Source organism: Herpailurus yagouaroundi, unplaced genomic scaffold (assembly GCF_014898765.1).
Source record: "Herpailurus yagouaroundi ecotype Mexico unplaced genomic scaffold, PumYag 100, whole genome shotgun sequence".
Lineage (NCBI taxonomy): Eukaryota > Metazoa > Chordata > Mammalia > Carnivora > Felidae > Herpailurus > Herpailurus yagouaroundi.
Genome location: NW_024412391.1, coordinates 74,638,663 through 74,652,872, shown reverse-complemented (window position 1 = coordinate 74,652,872; position 14,210 = coordinate 74,638,663). Strand labels below are relative to the sequence as shown.

The 14,210-nt window shown below is 36.2% G+C and overlaps 1 protein-coding gene across 9 annotated transcripts in view; it reads right to left on the bottom strand.

Annotated features, from left to right (window-relative positions):
* The window catches only part of CACNA2D1 (calcium voltage-gated channel auxiliary subunit alpha2delta 1), a 495,580-nt gene that overhangs the window by 219,588 nt on the left and 261,782 nt on the right, over positions 1-14,210 (bottom strand). For 8 of the 9 annotated variants that reach the window (XM_040472796.1, XM_040472797.1, XM_040472798.1 and 5 more), the window contains exon 4: positions 11,839-11,898. The exons of the other annotated variant lie outside the window; for it this stretch is intronic. In XM_040472796.1, the coding sequence (XP_040328730.1) occupies positions 11,839-11,898 (60 nt within the window). The remainder of the gene's footprint in view (positions 1-11,838; positions 11,899-14,210) is intronic. 9 annotated transcript variants of the gene reach the window in all.

Here is a 14,210-nt window from a genome sequence, read left to right as displayed (position 1 = left end):
AGACAAGAGGGCTATGACAGCCCTAAATTTAGACAAGATTAGAGCCACTGTAAAGAAACAAGTACTAAAAAGGAAACTGATAAGGAACGGATAGTGAGAAAACAGGAAAATCGGCTAAGTGGGGTTTCCTGAAAACTAATAAAGTGTTTGAAGAAAGGAGAACTTGGAGGTGGTCCATTAAAATGAGATCAACAGACCAATTATAAAGATCCACAGAATATGCCCATTAGATTCGATGACATGGAGGTAAATGCAAACTACAAAACAGTTGTGACACAGATGCAGTGTGCACTCAAACTGGACTGGGCTGGCCAGCGGGCAAAGGTGAAAATGGAGAGAGTGTGCGGGTGTACATTTCCTTGGAATTTAGCAGTATAAGATAGCAAAGAAGTATGGTGAAGCTAAAAGAGGCAAGATAGATAGACTGATTTAATGACAGAAGATACCAAAACAAGTTTGTATACTGATGAGAAAGTAAAAGGAAAAAAGAAAGTCTTGATTAATTAGAGAGAGGATAGCATGAGGAATAAATCTGTTGACAGGCTGTTTTGGAAAGTTAGAAGATAACAAAAGGCATAAGCTTCCAAGAAACTGGTCATTTTGCACGGATGGGGCAAGTTGGTCATTCCCCTAAAGTCCCATAGCATTTTTCTTATGTGTATTGAAATCCAGGGCTAAAGTCCAGCTACATAATTGTTGAAACTTGTAGATGAATATTTTCTAGGTTCCTTTCCATTTTTTTTTTAACCTGTCAGCTTTAAATCGGGGATATCTCAAAACTTTCTTCTATCTACTTACAGACTTTTTTTTTTTTTTTAAACTAAGCTTATGGGTACAATAAATACACACTCTCAACATTAGCCAAAACCCTGTTTCAGCGGCTTTCTTATATTCTGGACACATAATATCCCTCCCGCTAAACCAGTTCACTAAACCCGAAGTCCTCATGGGCAGCTATCCCAGGCAGCCCCCCAAATCCAAATGTATCCTATTAGTGACAGAACTCCATGACCTACATAAATTGCCTGTTCCTCAAATTTAGGTTCTTTATTTTAAAGTTCCAAGTTTCGCCACGGGGGTAACCCTTTAGAAAGAATGCTCTCTAGGCCGATTCTTCAATTCCTGAAGCATTCTCTTTGCCATAGTAATGTGAGCAAAGTAATTAACATAACTCCAACCCCACTAAACTGAAATTATTCCAGCATCTGATGTTATTCTTAAGATAAAAATTATCTCTGGGAAGGGAGTTATTGCCCCAGGGCCCCAGTCCACAAGGATCTGCAGTAAATAAATACATGTATTAGTGTCCATATCCCCTAACGTTCCTGTCAAATACATTTTTTTTTAAATATAGAAAGGTGCACCAGAGCTGTTTTAGGTAGCAAGCACACCAGAACTTCATACACAGATAAAGACAAACATCAAAAATAATTAAAGACTTAATTTGATACCCTCATGCCCTCTGCTCACTTCCAAGTGTAGTCATTCTATGCGAATGCAGTCTTACTCCATAAATGAAATGTAAGTTAAGTAGAATTTAAGTCAGTTCAGTCAGTATTCATCTGCCGCCTCTTGTGGACAATGCACATTTTCCTTCTCAAGTTGTAACTAGCTGCACTTAACCACTAAAAAGGAAGAGGCCAACTTTTTGGAAGAAATGCATCTAGAAGGAGGCAGTGCCTGCTCTATTAAAATGATCATTTTTGAAGACCTTCCAAAGTGCTACGCATATTTACATAAACTATCTCATTTAATTTCAAACAGGTTTTTGGAGATATGAATGTATACAGCAGTGGGGTCCTCCATGCTGAACTTGAACTATGACCATATAGATAGAGAGTTGAAAAAAGGTTTAGGAATCTGTTTTCACACATCCATTTGCTGGAGGTCAACAGGTTGTTTCCTAAAGGAAAAATACATGGACGAGAGTTCAAAGGGACACTGAGGAAGAGGAGGATATGATAAGAAAAAAGTCTCCTCAAAGACTCCTAAAGAAAGGTGTTTATGCCCCCATTGAGAGAAGTATTAAATAAACCATGAATGAACTCTTTACTTCAGGAACTTTATGATACAGGGACTATGAGAACCAGCTTCAGAGCCCTGGTGATTAAAAACCTGTAGGGATGCTATTTTTGTTGTTGGCTTGTATGAGCTCCATATGTGTTTTCAAGATTAACCCCTTACCAGATACATGGTTTGCAAATATTTTCTCTGCAGGTTACCTTTCACTGTACTGATTGTTCCCTTTGTTATTCCGCTTTTTTTCCTTTTGTGAAGTCTCACTTTGTTTTTGTTGCCTGGGCTTTTGGTGTCTTATCCATGAAATCACTGCCAAAAACAATGTCATGAAGCTTTTAGTCTAGGAGTCTTACAGTGTCAGTTCTTATGTTTGAGTCTGTAGCTATTAGACAACAATATTGTCGAAGACGGAGAAACTGGAATCCTTGCACACTCTTGGTGGGAATGCAAAATGGTGCAGCCACTACACCAAACACTATCAAGATTACTCAAAAAAAATAATAATAATAAAATTAGAACTACATATGATCCAGCAGTCCCACTTGTGAGTATATATCCAATAGAATTAAAATCAGGATCTCAGAGATACTAACAGTCCCATGATAGCTAAGATGTGGAAACAATCCAAAAGTCCATCAAGAGATGAACACATCTACAAAGAGAAGGTAGTGAAAATAGCACACATAATATAATTTAGCCCTTAAAACGTAGGAAATTCTGCTACACGGAAACATGGATGAACCTTGAGAACATTACGCCGAGTGAAATAAGCCGGGCACACAAAGACAAGTTAAGGTATGATTCCACTTACATAAGGTATCTAAAATAGGCAAATTAATAAAATCGAAGACTGAAATGGTGGTTACCATGGGTTGAAGGGAGGGAGAATTGGCAAGTTATTAATCAACAGGCATATAGTTTCAGTTAAGCAAGGTATATAAGAGCTAAAGATCTGCGAGACAACATCGTACCTAGTCAGCAACACTGTATTGTACACATAAACTTTGTGAAGAAGGTAGATATCATGTTCTATTCTTATTGCAATAAACTTTAAGAATTTGATATTTGATTTAATGGAGTTTTGCATTAGCTTCTACTTTTTTCAAATGGCGCATACAAATATTATTTACCTAGGTTTTAGAAACCCCTCTACGCCCCCAATCATGTGAACAACTCATCTTCAACAAGCATGAAAGAACATCCAATGGAAAAAAGTCTCTTCAACAAATGGTGTTGGAAAACTGGACGGCAACGTGCAGAAGGATGAAACTGGACCACTTTCTTACACCTAACACAAAAATAAACTCAAAATGGATGACACCCCTAAATGTGAGACAGGAAACCATCAAAATCCTAGAGGAGAACAAAGGCAGCAATGTCTTTGACCTCAGTCGAAGCAACTTCTTACTAGACATGTTGCTGAAGGCAAGGGAAACGAAAGCAAACATGAACTATTGGGACTTCATCAAGATAAAAAGCTTCTGCACAGCAAAGGAAAAAAACAACAACACTAACAGGCAGTCTACGGAATGAAAGAAGGTATTTACAAATGACGTATCGGATAAAGGGTTAGTATCTAAAATCTATAAAGAACTGGGCACCTGGATGGCTCAGTCAGTTAAGCGTCTGACTTGTGCTCAGGTCATCATCTCACGGTTAGTGGGTTCGAGCCCCCACATCAGGGTTCTGTGCTGACAGCTCAGAGCCTGGAGTCCGCTTTGGATTCAGTGTCTCTCTCTCTCTCTCTGCCTCTTTCCTACTTGTACTCTGTCTCTCCCTCTATCTCAAAAATAAATAATAAACATTAAAAAAATTATATAAAAAAATAAAGAACTAATCAAACTCAACACCCAAAAACAAATAATCCGCGAATAAATGGCCAGAAGACGTGAATAGACACTTTTTCCAAAGAAGACATCCAGATGGCTAACAGACACATGAAAAGATGCTCAAAATCACTCATCACCAGGGAAATACAAATCAAAACCGTAATGAGACACCACTTCACACCTGTCAGACTAGCTAAAATGAAGAATACAAGAAACAACAGATGCCGGCGATGATGCAGAGAAAGAGGAACACTTTTGCACTGCTGGTAAGAATGCAAACTGGTGCAGCCACTCTGGAAAACAGTGTGGAGGTTCATCAAAAAATTAAAAATAGAACTACCGTATGATCCAGCAATTATACTGTTAGGTATTTACCCAAAGGATACAAAAATACAGGTTCAAAGGGGTCCATGCACCCTAATGTTTATAGCAGCATTATCAACAACAAACTGTGGAAAGAGCCCAAGTGTCCACCGACTGATGAATGGATAAAGAAGATATGGTATATATATATATATATATATATATATATATATATATATACATATATACACAATGGAATATTACTCAGCCATCACACAGAATGAAATCTTGCCATTTGCAACAACATGGATGGAGCTAGAATGTATTATGCTAAGCGAAATAAGTTAATCAGACAAAGACAAATACATGATTTTATTAATATGTGGAATTTAAGAAACAAAACACACGAACATATGGGAAGGGGGTGTGGAAAGAAAAGAGATACAAACCACAAGAGATTCCTAATGATAGATAACAAACTGGGGGTTGATGGAGGTTAGGTGATCGGGGTGATGGGCTAGATGGATGATGGGTATAAAGGAGGGCACCTGTGATGAGCACTGGGTGTTATATGTAAGTGATGAATCACTGAAGTCTACTTCTGAAACCAATATTGCACTGTATATTAACTAACTAAAATAGTTTTAAAAACCTCTATGGTTGGGAATAGAGCCATTCACTCTGTGTCTACATAGGACACACTCTGACAGCCTGGGATGCACCAGGTGACAGCAAGCTGAGCAGAACTGTATTCTTCCATGGGGGCAATGATGGCAAGCAGAAAACAGAAGCAATGGGAGTTAGGAGATGCTCTCTGGCCTATGTGAATAGCCATCCGGGGACTTTTGTCAACCTACTTGGTGAACACATGGACAAGTCATGAGGTTTCTAGAAAACATTTTCCTTGGTGGAGAGAGAGGGTTCATAGGAGCATAGAGAGACTATTACCGAGCAACTAACAGAAATAATTATGCTGGTAGAGACTACAGAAGCAAGCATTTTTACATAAACTGATATTCAAAAGGCTGTTATCTTCAGAAAATTGTATTGCCAGTTAGTGGCAAAGACAAAATTCGAAACAGACTTGCATAATTTCAAGCCCAGTGTTCTATAACCATGCCACGGCTCTGGACAAATATACTCAGACATAAAAACTGCTGTTCAAATAAATTTTTCACTATATCTCCAGTACAACTGACCATAACGTTTATAGTAAAAATAGCTATCTCAAAACTACAACTAGGTAACTTTTAATTTAAAAAATTACATAGAGGCTACTGTGGGCTATGCATGGTATACCAGACTACAATTTTCTTAGCAACGCATCAGCCATAGTTCTTATCTCCAGAAAGTTTGCATTTCAGCGCTGAAAGAGAGTAGAAAAAGGAAAATTATGCAATGAGTACATATTTGAATAGGAATATATACTGGGTATAAGGGGCCTACAGAAAACAGACAACAAATCCAAGATTAGGGGATCAAACCTGAAAGGAAATTGGAAAGAGCAGATTCCTAGGCAGACATCATCAAAAAGTCTGAAGATGGGGGCTCCTGGGTGGCTCCCTCAGTCAAGTGTCCGGCTCTTGATTTTGGCTCAGGTCGTGATCTCACAGTTTGGTCCATGAGTTCAAGCCCTGAGCAAGACTCTGCACTGAAAGCATGGAGCATGCTTAGGATCCTCTGTCTTTCTCTCTCTGCCCCTTCCTCATGCGCTTGCTCTCTCTCTCAAAATAAATAAATAAAACATTTTTTAAATGTTGGAATGGAGGGCTTCTAAAATGTCAGAAATTATTCTATTTGTATCTTCGGCATCAACCTTCTTTCCTTTGTACTGTTAGCAAAACTATCTTCACAGGGAGGCAGCACAGCAGTTTTTAAAAAGTCTGAAGATGAAGTAAAGAACATCGCCTTACAGAAACGTCAAGTTTCACTCTGTTTCGGTTTTAGAATTTCAGGATGATAACAGCTGCTGCGGAGATGGTGCAATAGAAAATTTAGGAAAAGTAAGAGGGTAGCAGACCCTGAAGGGCCTGGTCTGCCATTTATGCTAAACGGAGAGTCACTGAAACTTTTTAAATAAGGGGGAAAAAAATGGACAGAAGGTTACAGGCCAAACCTTTGCAGACTATGCATTGTGTATAAGTTGCAGTGATCTGTAAGGCTTATACATTTTTCTTCATCTTTTTATTTCTTTTATATAGTAAAAGAAATACATTTTATAAAAATTAATACAGTAAACCCCACCTTAATGCAATTAACTGGTGTCCAAAATTTTTAATAAAATGCAACCTAACTTATAGAGAGGTTAACGAAATAGCTAAGTTTAAGACAGCTCTCTTTTGACAGCTACAAGTGGGCACCAGTAATCAACTCTAGCTTAAATGGCAACGAGGGTGATTCTGGGTGCTGTGGATGGCTAGAATCTTTAGAACACGGGCACTATTCCAGAAATCTCCCAATAATTTAGCAACGTTTCCATCAGTTCAAGGTTAGGATACTAAGGCAGCAGAATGGTCTTGAAAATACAGAGATCCACCATCCATCTCCTCATTTCCTAAGTCAGTGATAGCTGTCCTTTGCAACTTCTCCCTCCCTTCCAGAGAGGGGGACAGAAATGAACGAGAAACATTTACACAGTCCTATTTAGATCTAAGTTTACAATGTCCCAAACATATTATCATGATGTCTTACTTTAGAGGGTTCAATTGTATTGTCATGTACTGTCATATGAGCCTTGCTTTAACAGACATAATTAGAAAGTGAAGTTAGGAAAATTATTAGTAACTATTTAAAATTATTAAATATGAAACCAATGTTATTATATAGGTAATTGATATATAAATATTTAGCTCCTATTTTTCAGTATAAAAACAACAGCTAAGGAGTATCACCCAGAATAACTAACAATTTAAAGCTCATGGTTATTATTTTCAACTTTGCTTACTATAATGCTCTAACAATGGACATTCGTATGTATGCAGAAACAAAAAGAGTAAGCACCATAAATATACCTCTTTGCTATAAATTGGTTGCCTGGAATTTTGGGAGAAATCAGTTTTGTATTGTGGCTCCTTTTGATCTATCTTCATAAGGAGAAGAGATTGACAACACTCTTAAAAGAAAACAGTAGTAAAACATTGAAAGACATGTAGCAAAAACATATTAAAATAGGCAACCTCTTGCTCCCAAAAGGGCAATTCAAGCAAAGGTAGAAACTAAAAAAAAAAAAAAGACTAAATCCAGTCAGAGTCTAAAATCATTTTGGTAATCTACTAAACTCCTTCATTTATTCATTAATATAGAATGCCACTCCCCCAATTTTTATCCCTAAAAAGTCAGTTCTTTCATATCTAGAATCTATACCACTGTATAACTTAGAATAGTGTTTATCTTTATACGAGGTAACCAAAATAAATATAGTATGTTTTCACAGTTCACAAACTGATAATTGTTTGTGCCTCAGTCAACAGAACTGATGGATTTCCATGAAATGAATAAGATAGATGAAATAATTAAATACATAAGGCCAGTGCCTATTAATTTAACTCCTATAAACACAAAACTTTAAAAGCAACATTTCAAATTACAATTTGAGCAAAGTGATTTTTTTAAAAATATATAAAAATAACTCTAAATTAGGAGAACCAAGTTAGCGTGATTGACACTCAATAACGTTCAACTTCACTAGAAAAAAAATTTCACCTTCTAATTTAGCTTCTCTGTAAAGCTGAAGCTAAAAAAAGGCTCCTCAAATGTTTTATTTACTGGCCAATTTCGAGCCGTCTGTACTCAGTCTGCGCAGTAACACGCTGATGCTAATAAGCCATACATAAAGATCCTACTTATTAAAATACAAATTAGGCACCCCTTATGTTTATACATGTGTAAGTACAATTAATATTGCAGGCTTAGTTGGAAACAAAATTGCTTAAGTTAACCAACCATTGCAATGTAATCAAATGAGATTTCAAATGCAATTGGAAAAGATCTGTTTGGTAGAAATAACAGCAATTATTTCATGCAGAACAATTCCTTGTCTAAGCTCTCTTTTTGCTTCTCCCACCTGCCCTTAATAATCTGTCCATCATAAGTGACATGAAATATCACCTTTCACACCCGTAAGTTGCATGGAGACCCGAAAGGCAGCTGGTAGATACAGCTTATTTACAAATATTGGTTTGAACTTGTAAATGCATGACCGCATAAATCTTCATCCATTTAGAGTGTATGCCCTTTGTTACCGCAATTGTACATTCAATTGGGAACTGAGTGGTGCCAAGGGAGAGTGTGAATTACACGAGCCTTTCCTTGTTGCCAGCATTTCAGTGCTTTGCCTTTTGTTCTTGTTGTTCCTGAGATTTCTCTACATTAAAGAGTAGGAAGTGTTAATCAACATTTTGCCTAAGTAATATTAATGAAATTTGCCTACTAATACTTGAGGGAAGAATCAAAACATCGTATCTTTTTGAAATGTTAATGTACCTTTTATGAAATCATTTCTGCCTTCTAAATCATCCCAGTGTTAAATTATTAAAGGGTGGCATTAAAGAACTATCGCACCAATGCAAATAGTTTTCTATCTTAAGAGATGAAAGGATTATAAAATTTAAAAAGAAGACATTTTGGAATACAGTAGCATTTAGCTCCAAATTAAACATTTTTAAATGTTTGGTTAAAGTACTTATAAAACTTGCAATTATTTTGTGTGCTCTCCTAAAATAAGGGGAAATTTAATGTTGATGATTAAATCTGATTTGTCTATGGCTTGGAATGATTTGTCTAACCGTGGTACATATAGGAATTGAAGTATCATCTGATTTTCCAGAAAGAAAAAAAAAAAAAGAAAAAAGTGTGTCGCATTTTTGCAATATTTGAATCTGAAGATTAGGCCATCTGAATTCACATTCTAGTCTTCAAACATAAAATAACTTACGGCGTTTCGAAGGGCTCTTGAAATAGGAAGGACTACTGTAAAGACCAGGTATGGCTGGCCTGGTAAGATATGGAAAATATCCATTCTCAGGGTACAAACTATGACCAACACATATTCTGTGAACATTGTTGACGGTCCTTCAAGAAGGGTACTCAGGAAATGAGTTGACAGAGCTCTAAAGTGGACTAACCTGTTTTCCTTTTAACAATCTCTTTTTCTGTCAATCAATATGTTCATAGGGCCTAAATAAATTGTGAGGTAATCTAGGGGGAAATTAAGAACAGAATTTGTTCAAGAATTCTCTTACACGGTAGTCACTATTTGCCAAGAACTCCTAACACTCACTGAGAAAACCACTTATTTTCTATTTAACTGTGTACAATTTAGTAACGGCTTCTGTGTCATTATGGGACCGATTCGTCTTCTTGCATGACTTACGCTAGCAGTGCCACTGTTTGGGGACAGGCACTGAGAAAGGAGACGACAGCGATGACATTTCAAGGTAAATTTTTTCACATTTTAACATCTGACAGATAAGAACACATCTTAACATTGCTCACGCATCATAATTTAATTGGCTTCTTTTTTTCCTTTCCTTAGCAATATATAAATGATTGGGTGCCTTACAAGGGATGATGGCTAGGATTCAGAAAAATATGATAACGGTTAACACACATCGAGGGTTTCTTGGTTCCTCTACACTGGCTGCCCATTACTTCTGCAAGGAGAATTACAGCATTGCCCAAATGTTGAATTAGTGTTAATGATTTTATGATATCAAGGAGTTTGCAATATATCTGGGCAAGAATCTCTTACAAACCGAAAGCGAGAACATAAGAGTTAAATAAAACAACACCAATGATATAAAGGCATTACTACAACCCTGCTTGCCAGTTTATTCTTTACCACATCATTTCTCCCTCGGAAGCTAAAAAAGACACGTAACTAATAGATGACTGAGAAAGATTACCAAATTCCTTTCATGCAAAGAAAAGTTTACGAACAGCAAGGGAATATATTACAAAAGCTGATCCGCGTGAACTTTATGTTTTTTTGAGTTCTCAGAATTAAAACTGACTCAGAATTTAAACCAAGACAACACCAGTTGTACCATACCAACTCTAAGCAGAATACATGGTCTTGCTCTATACCTGTTATGCCTTTGCATTTCTTTTCCTATACCACCACTGAGTTGGGAGGAAGAGAGCAATTTCCATTTAATATTAACTAACCAAGCAGATGTCTTTGGGGGCAAATTAGTGTGGCTGCTTTTTGTCTATTTGAGAAACAACAACAAAAAATTCAACCTTGCTGTCCTTTCATCTAAAAGAAACTAACAACGTTGTAAAGCCCTTCATTGGATAAGCTTAAAATCTGCCCTCAATACTCAAACTTATGTTTCTAACTTAATCACCATTTTTTTTCTTTATATATTATGGATGATGAATTGATCTTTGTGAACTTAGCTATGACAAATGATTATGGACTAAGCCCGTATCTACATGACACGAACCTCAATTTTGGGTCCTCTGAAGCACAACTTTCTTCCCTTCAAATTTGAGACTTTTGTTTACAACATTCAAAACCAATTTAATAGTACAATAAAGCTGTCACCCATACCCTATTTTAAACATGCCCAAAATTAGTTACATGGAATTTTTCTATGATCAGAAACTATAGAGATTTTCACTATAAATGAAATAATTCAAATATGTAAGATAAATATTTTAACTATTAAGGGCAAACTTTTTCACTGTACCCCTGGCTATAACAAGACAGATAGATCAATAGATAAGATGAGGTAAGTTGAAATACTGAATCCATTCATAGATGTATTAATAGATATACGGATAGATACACAGACATAGAGATAGAAAAAAAGACGATGAAAGGATGGATGAACACATGAAGAGAAGGAAATACAGATGAAAGATAAATAAGCAGACAAAACTGATTACAAGGAAAATTTCTGCTATCTGTATAATTAGCAAAAGTTTATCAAAAACATATATAGAAACGCTAATATCAACTGGAACTTCTGAAAGTAGACCACAGTAAAAGAAAGATTGCATCTAGCCAAAGTGGAACCAATTAAATTTTAGAAAGTTTAATTCATTCATTCTCACTTCAATCACACTGCCCACCACCAAGGTGACTGTAATATGCATATCATTCTCACACGCTCAAAGTTGTTAAAATGCATCTTGTTTGCCAACTAGTATATTCATATCTATAAATATGATTCAGACATTATAATGTAATTCTCTTTTAATATCATTAATTTTATAAATAACTTTGATTATAGGAGAACATTTCCAAAGACTTGTTTTAATATGGAACACAAGCAAGAACATCATGACTAACTTAATGGCCCTGATTACCCAAAAGCAATTTAAAAAAAAATTTTTTTTTAACATTTATTTATTTTTGAGACAGAGAGAGAGCATGAACAGGGGAGGGTCAGAGAAAGAGGGAGACACAGAATCTGAAACAGGCTCCAGGCTCTGAGCTGTCAGCACAGAGCCCGACACGGGGCTCGAACCCACGGACCACGAGATCATGACCTGAGCCGAAGTCGGACGCTTAACCGACTGAGCCACCCAGGCGCCCCAAAAGCAAATTTTTTAAAGAAACAAAATGTGGCTGTGTTTTGGTCTCATATCATCTTAAGATTCTATCACTCAAAAATCTTGATGTAATCATAACAATCAAGCACAAAAAGTTACTACTTAAGTGGTTAAAAAGGATCCTTACCGCAAAATCCTCTCTCCACTGGTGGGCTGCTTGAACCTTCTCTGCTTCCAAAGCCAAGCGCTGAAAAGGAAACATTGTATCTTAGAATTTGAATGATCACATGAATACACACTTGTGAATACACACAGTGCTGAGGTTTTCAAATCAATTATAAGGACGTAAAAAGCAAGAGAAACTCCTTATTTACGATGCACAACTCCTCAATCAGTAATCTAATCTACTAAAGTTGCTATGTGTATATTAACTCTTAAGTAATATAAATAACCTACTATTCTTGAATACCGTTGCTTATTAGCTCTGCAGCAGCAGAGGATACGGGCACCCTGAGTGCTTTCTTTCAATGACTAACATTTCAGTTTTAGAAAAAGCTTGAATGAGTAGAGTATATTCATCTTGGTAGCACCCTGTCTTTAGTAAATACCTTGATAGCATGTATTTCTCTATAAATAGAAAGGAAATGACATTGAGAGATCAATAAATATGTACTATCTACTATAACTAGGCACGTTCTTAATAGCATATTAAGGTTTTTCTGTTTTTGTTTTTACAAAAAGCCATAAAAATATAATAGTTTCCTTCTGGAGGAAATACATTCTTCTTCTTTCAGAGATAACCTGTGAGTACCAAACTATCAGAATCTGCACATCATCTGAAAATGGCCTGATTTCACATTCGTTCTTGTATGTTAGCATAGTTAGAGAATTCTAGCCTGACTTTTACTTTAGCACGTTTAAAATGTTACTCTGTTAAAAGTTCAGCTGGAGATAACAAGTCTGTTTTGAGTCTGCTAATGACATTTTATAGATAAATTCTATTTTTTTCTTTCTCTAATAGTTTTCAGATTTTTCTCTTTGTATTTCTCAGTGTTACTATTATGCTTTCCATGTGATAAGATTTTACAAGAGACAGTGACATTTAGTGATGAAGAACACAGATCTGAAAGCTGACTGCCGAGGCTTAAACACCAACCTTGCTGCATTCTAGCTGGGCAAACCTGGGAAACGTTAAATCTCTTCTGGTTTCTCAGGTGAATAATGCCAAAGCTGGCCTCACGGACTGTTGAAAGGATTAAATGAGTTACTACATGTAAAGTGCTTCGAAAGGTGCCTGCCAGGCAGAAAGCAATGTAAATGTTAGCTATCTAGCTTTGAGGGTTAATTATGATTTCATTTTTATGCTGTCTCTTTGAAAAGATAACTTAACGTTGAGTTCACCCGTGGCCTGCCTCCAACAGCTAGAAGACAGTGGCAGAATAGGAAGAGATTACCAGTAAATACAATAAATATAAATATTAAACTCATTTTTAAGGACAGGAATAATCAGGTTTTAGAAAAGTATAAGTCTCGTAGTGGATTAGTGGTTCAAGATCAGTGGTTTCTGATCTTTCATTACGAACTATGCTTCAATGAGTACTCTTCCAAAGGAAGTCCAGACTTCACTATATAATGGAAACATACGTTTATGTCAGTTTTTATATTACTACTGACTTCAATTCTCAGTTATTCAAAACCATAATCTGTTCACTTTCTGAACTTTTAAGGAGGGATTACTGAGGGCTATAAAATACTGCCTGATGGGAGATCTTATAAACTAAGAATTCCTAAGAATTTAAAAGAAAACTCTCTAGTGTGCTTAAAAGGACAATGGTTTCAGTCTATCAGCCACTAGGAAAACATGGATTAGAAGAAGAGCTAGTAAATGTTAGAAATTAGACGAGGAAGAGTAACCGAAGGTTTTCTAGCCGTAACAAAAAGAAAAAGCTCAACAAAGCAAAAATCAAGGAAAAAAGTGTATACGTTTCAGTAATATTGCATTGCAATACTGCTGAAAAGTCAAATTCAGTGTGAAAATGTAGCAAAAAGTGAATAAAATGGCAAAGTAAATAGAGATGGGAGCAACTTGTTTGTAGGGAAAATTTAGGATGGGAAGATAAAAGACAAAATGAGAAAATAAACAAGAAGCATATTCTTGACAGAATTCAGAATACAAGTCTTCCTTTATTTTTAACAGGCAATATAAGAACAACTAAATGTTCCTATGTATATGACAAATGATAAACTTAAGCATTTTGTTTTTAAATTTTTTTAATGTCTATTTATTTTTGAAAGAGAGAGACAGACAGAGAACAAACACGAGTGGGCAAGGGGCAGAGAGAGAGGGAGACACAGAATCTAAAGCAGGATCCGGGCCCCAAGCTGTAAGCAGAGAGTCTGACACGGGTCTCGAACTTAAGAACCGTGAGATTATGATCTGAGCCAAAGTCAGACGCTTAACCGACTGAGCCACCCAGGCACCCCAAGCATTTTGTGAATTTAAACAAAAATATTGGATAACACATAAATAAGTTAAATAATTTTTTCAATGAAGAAATA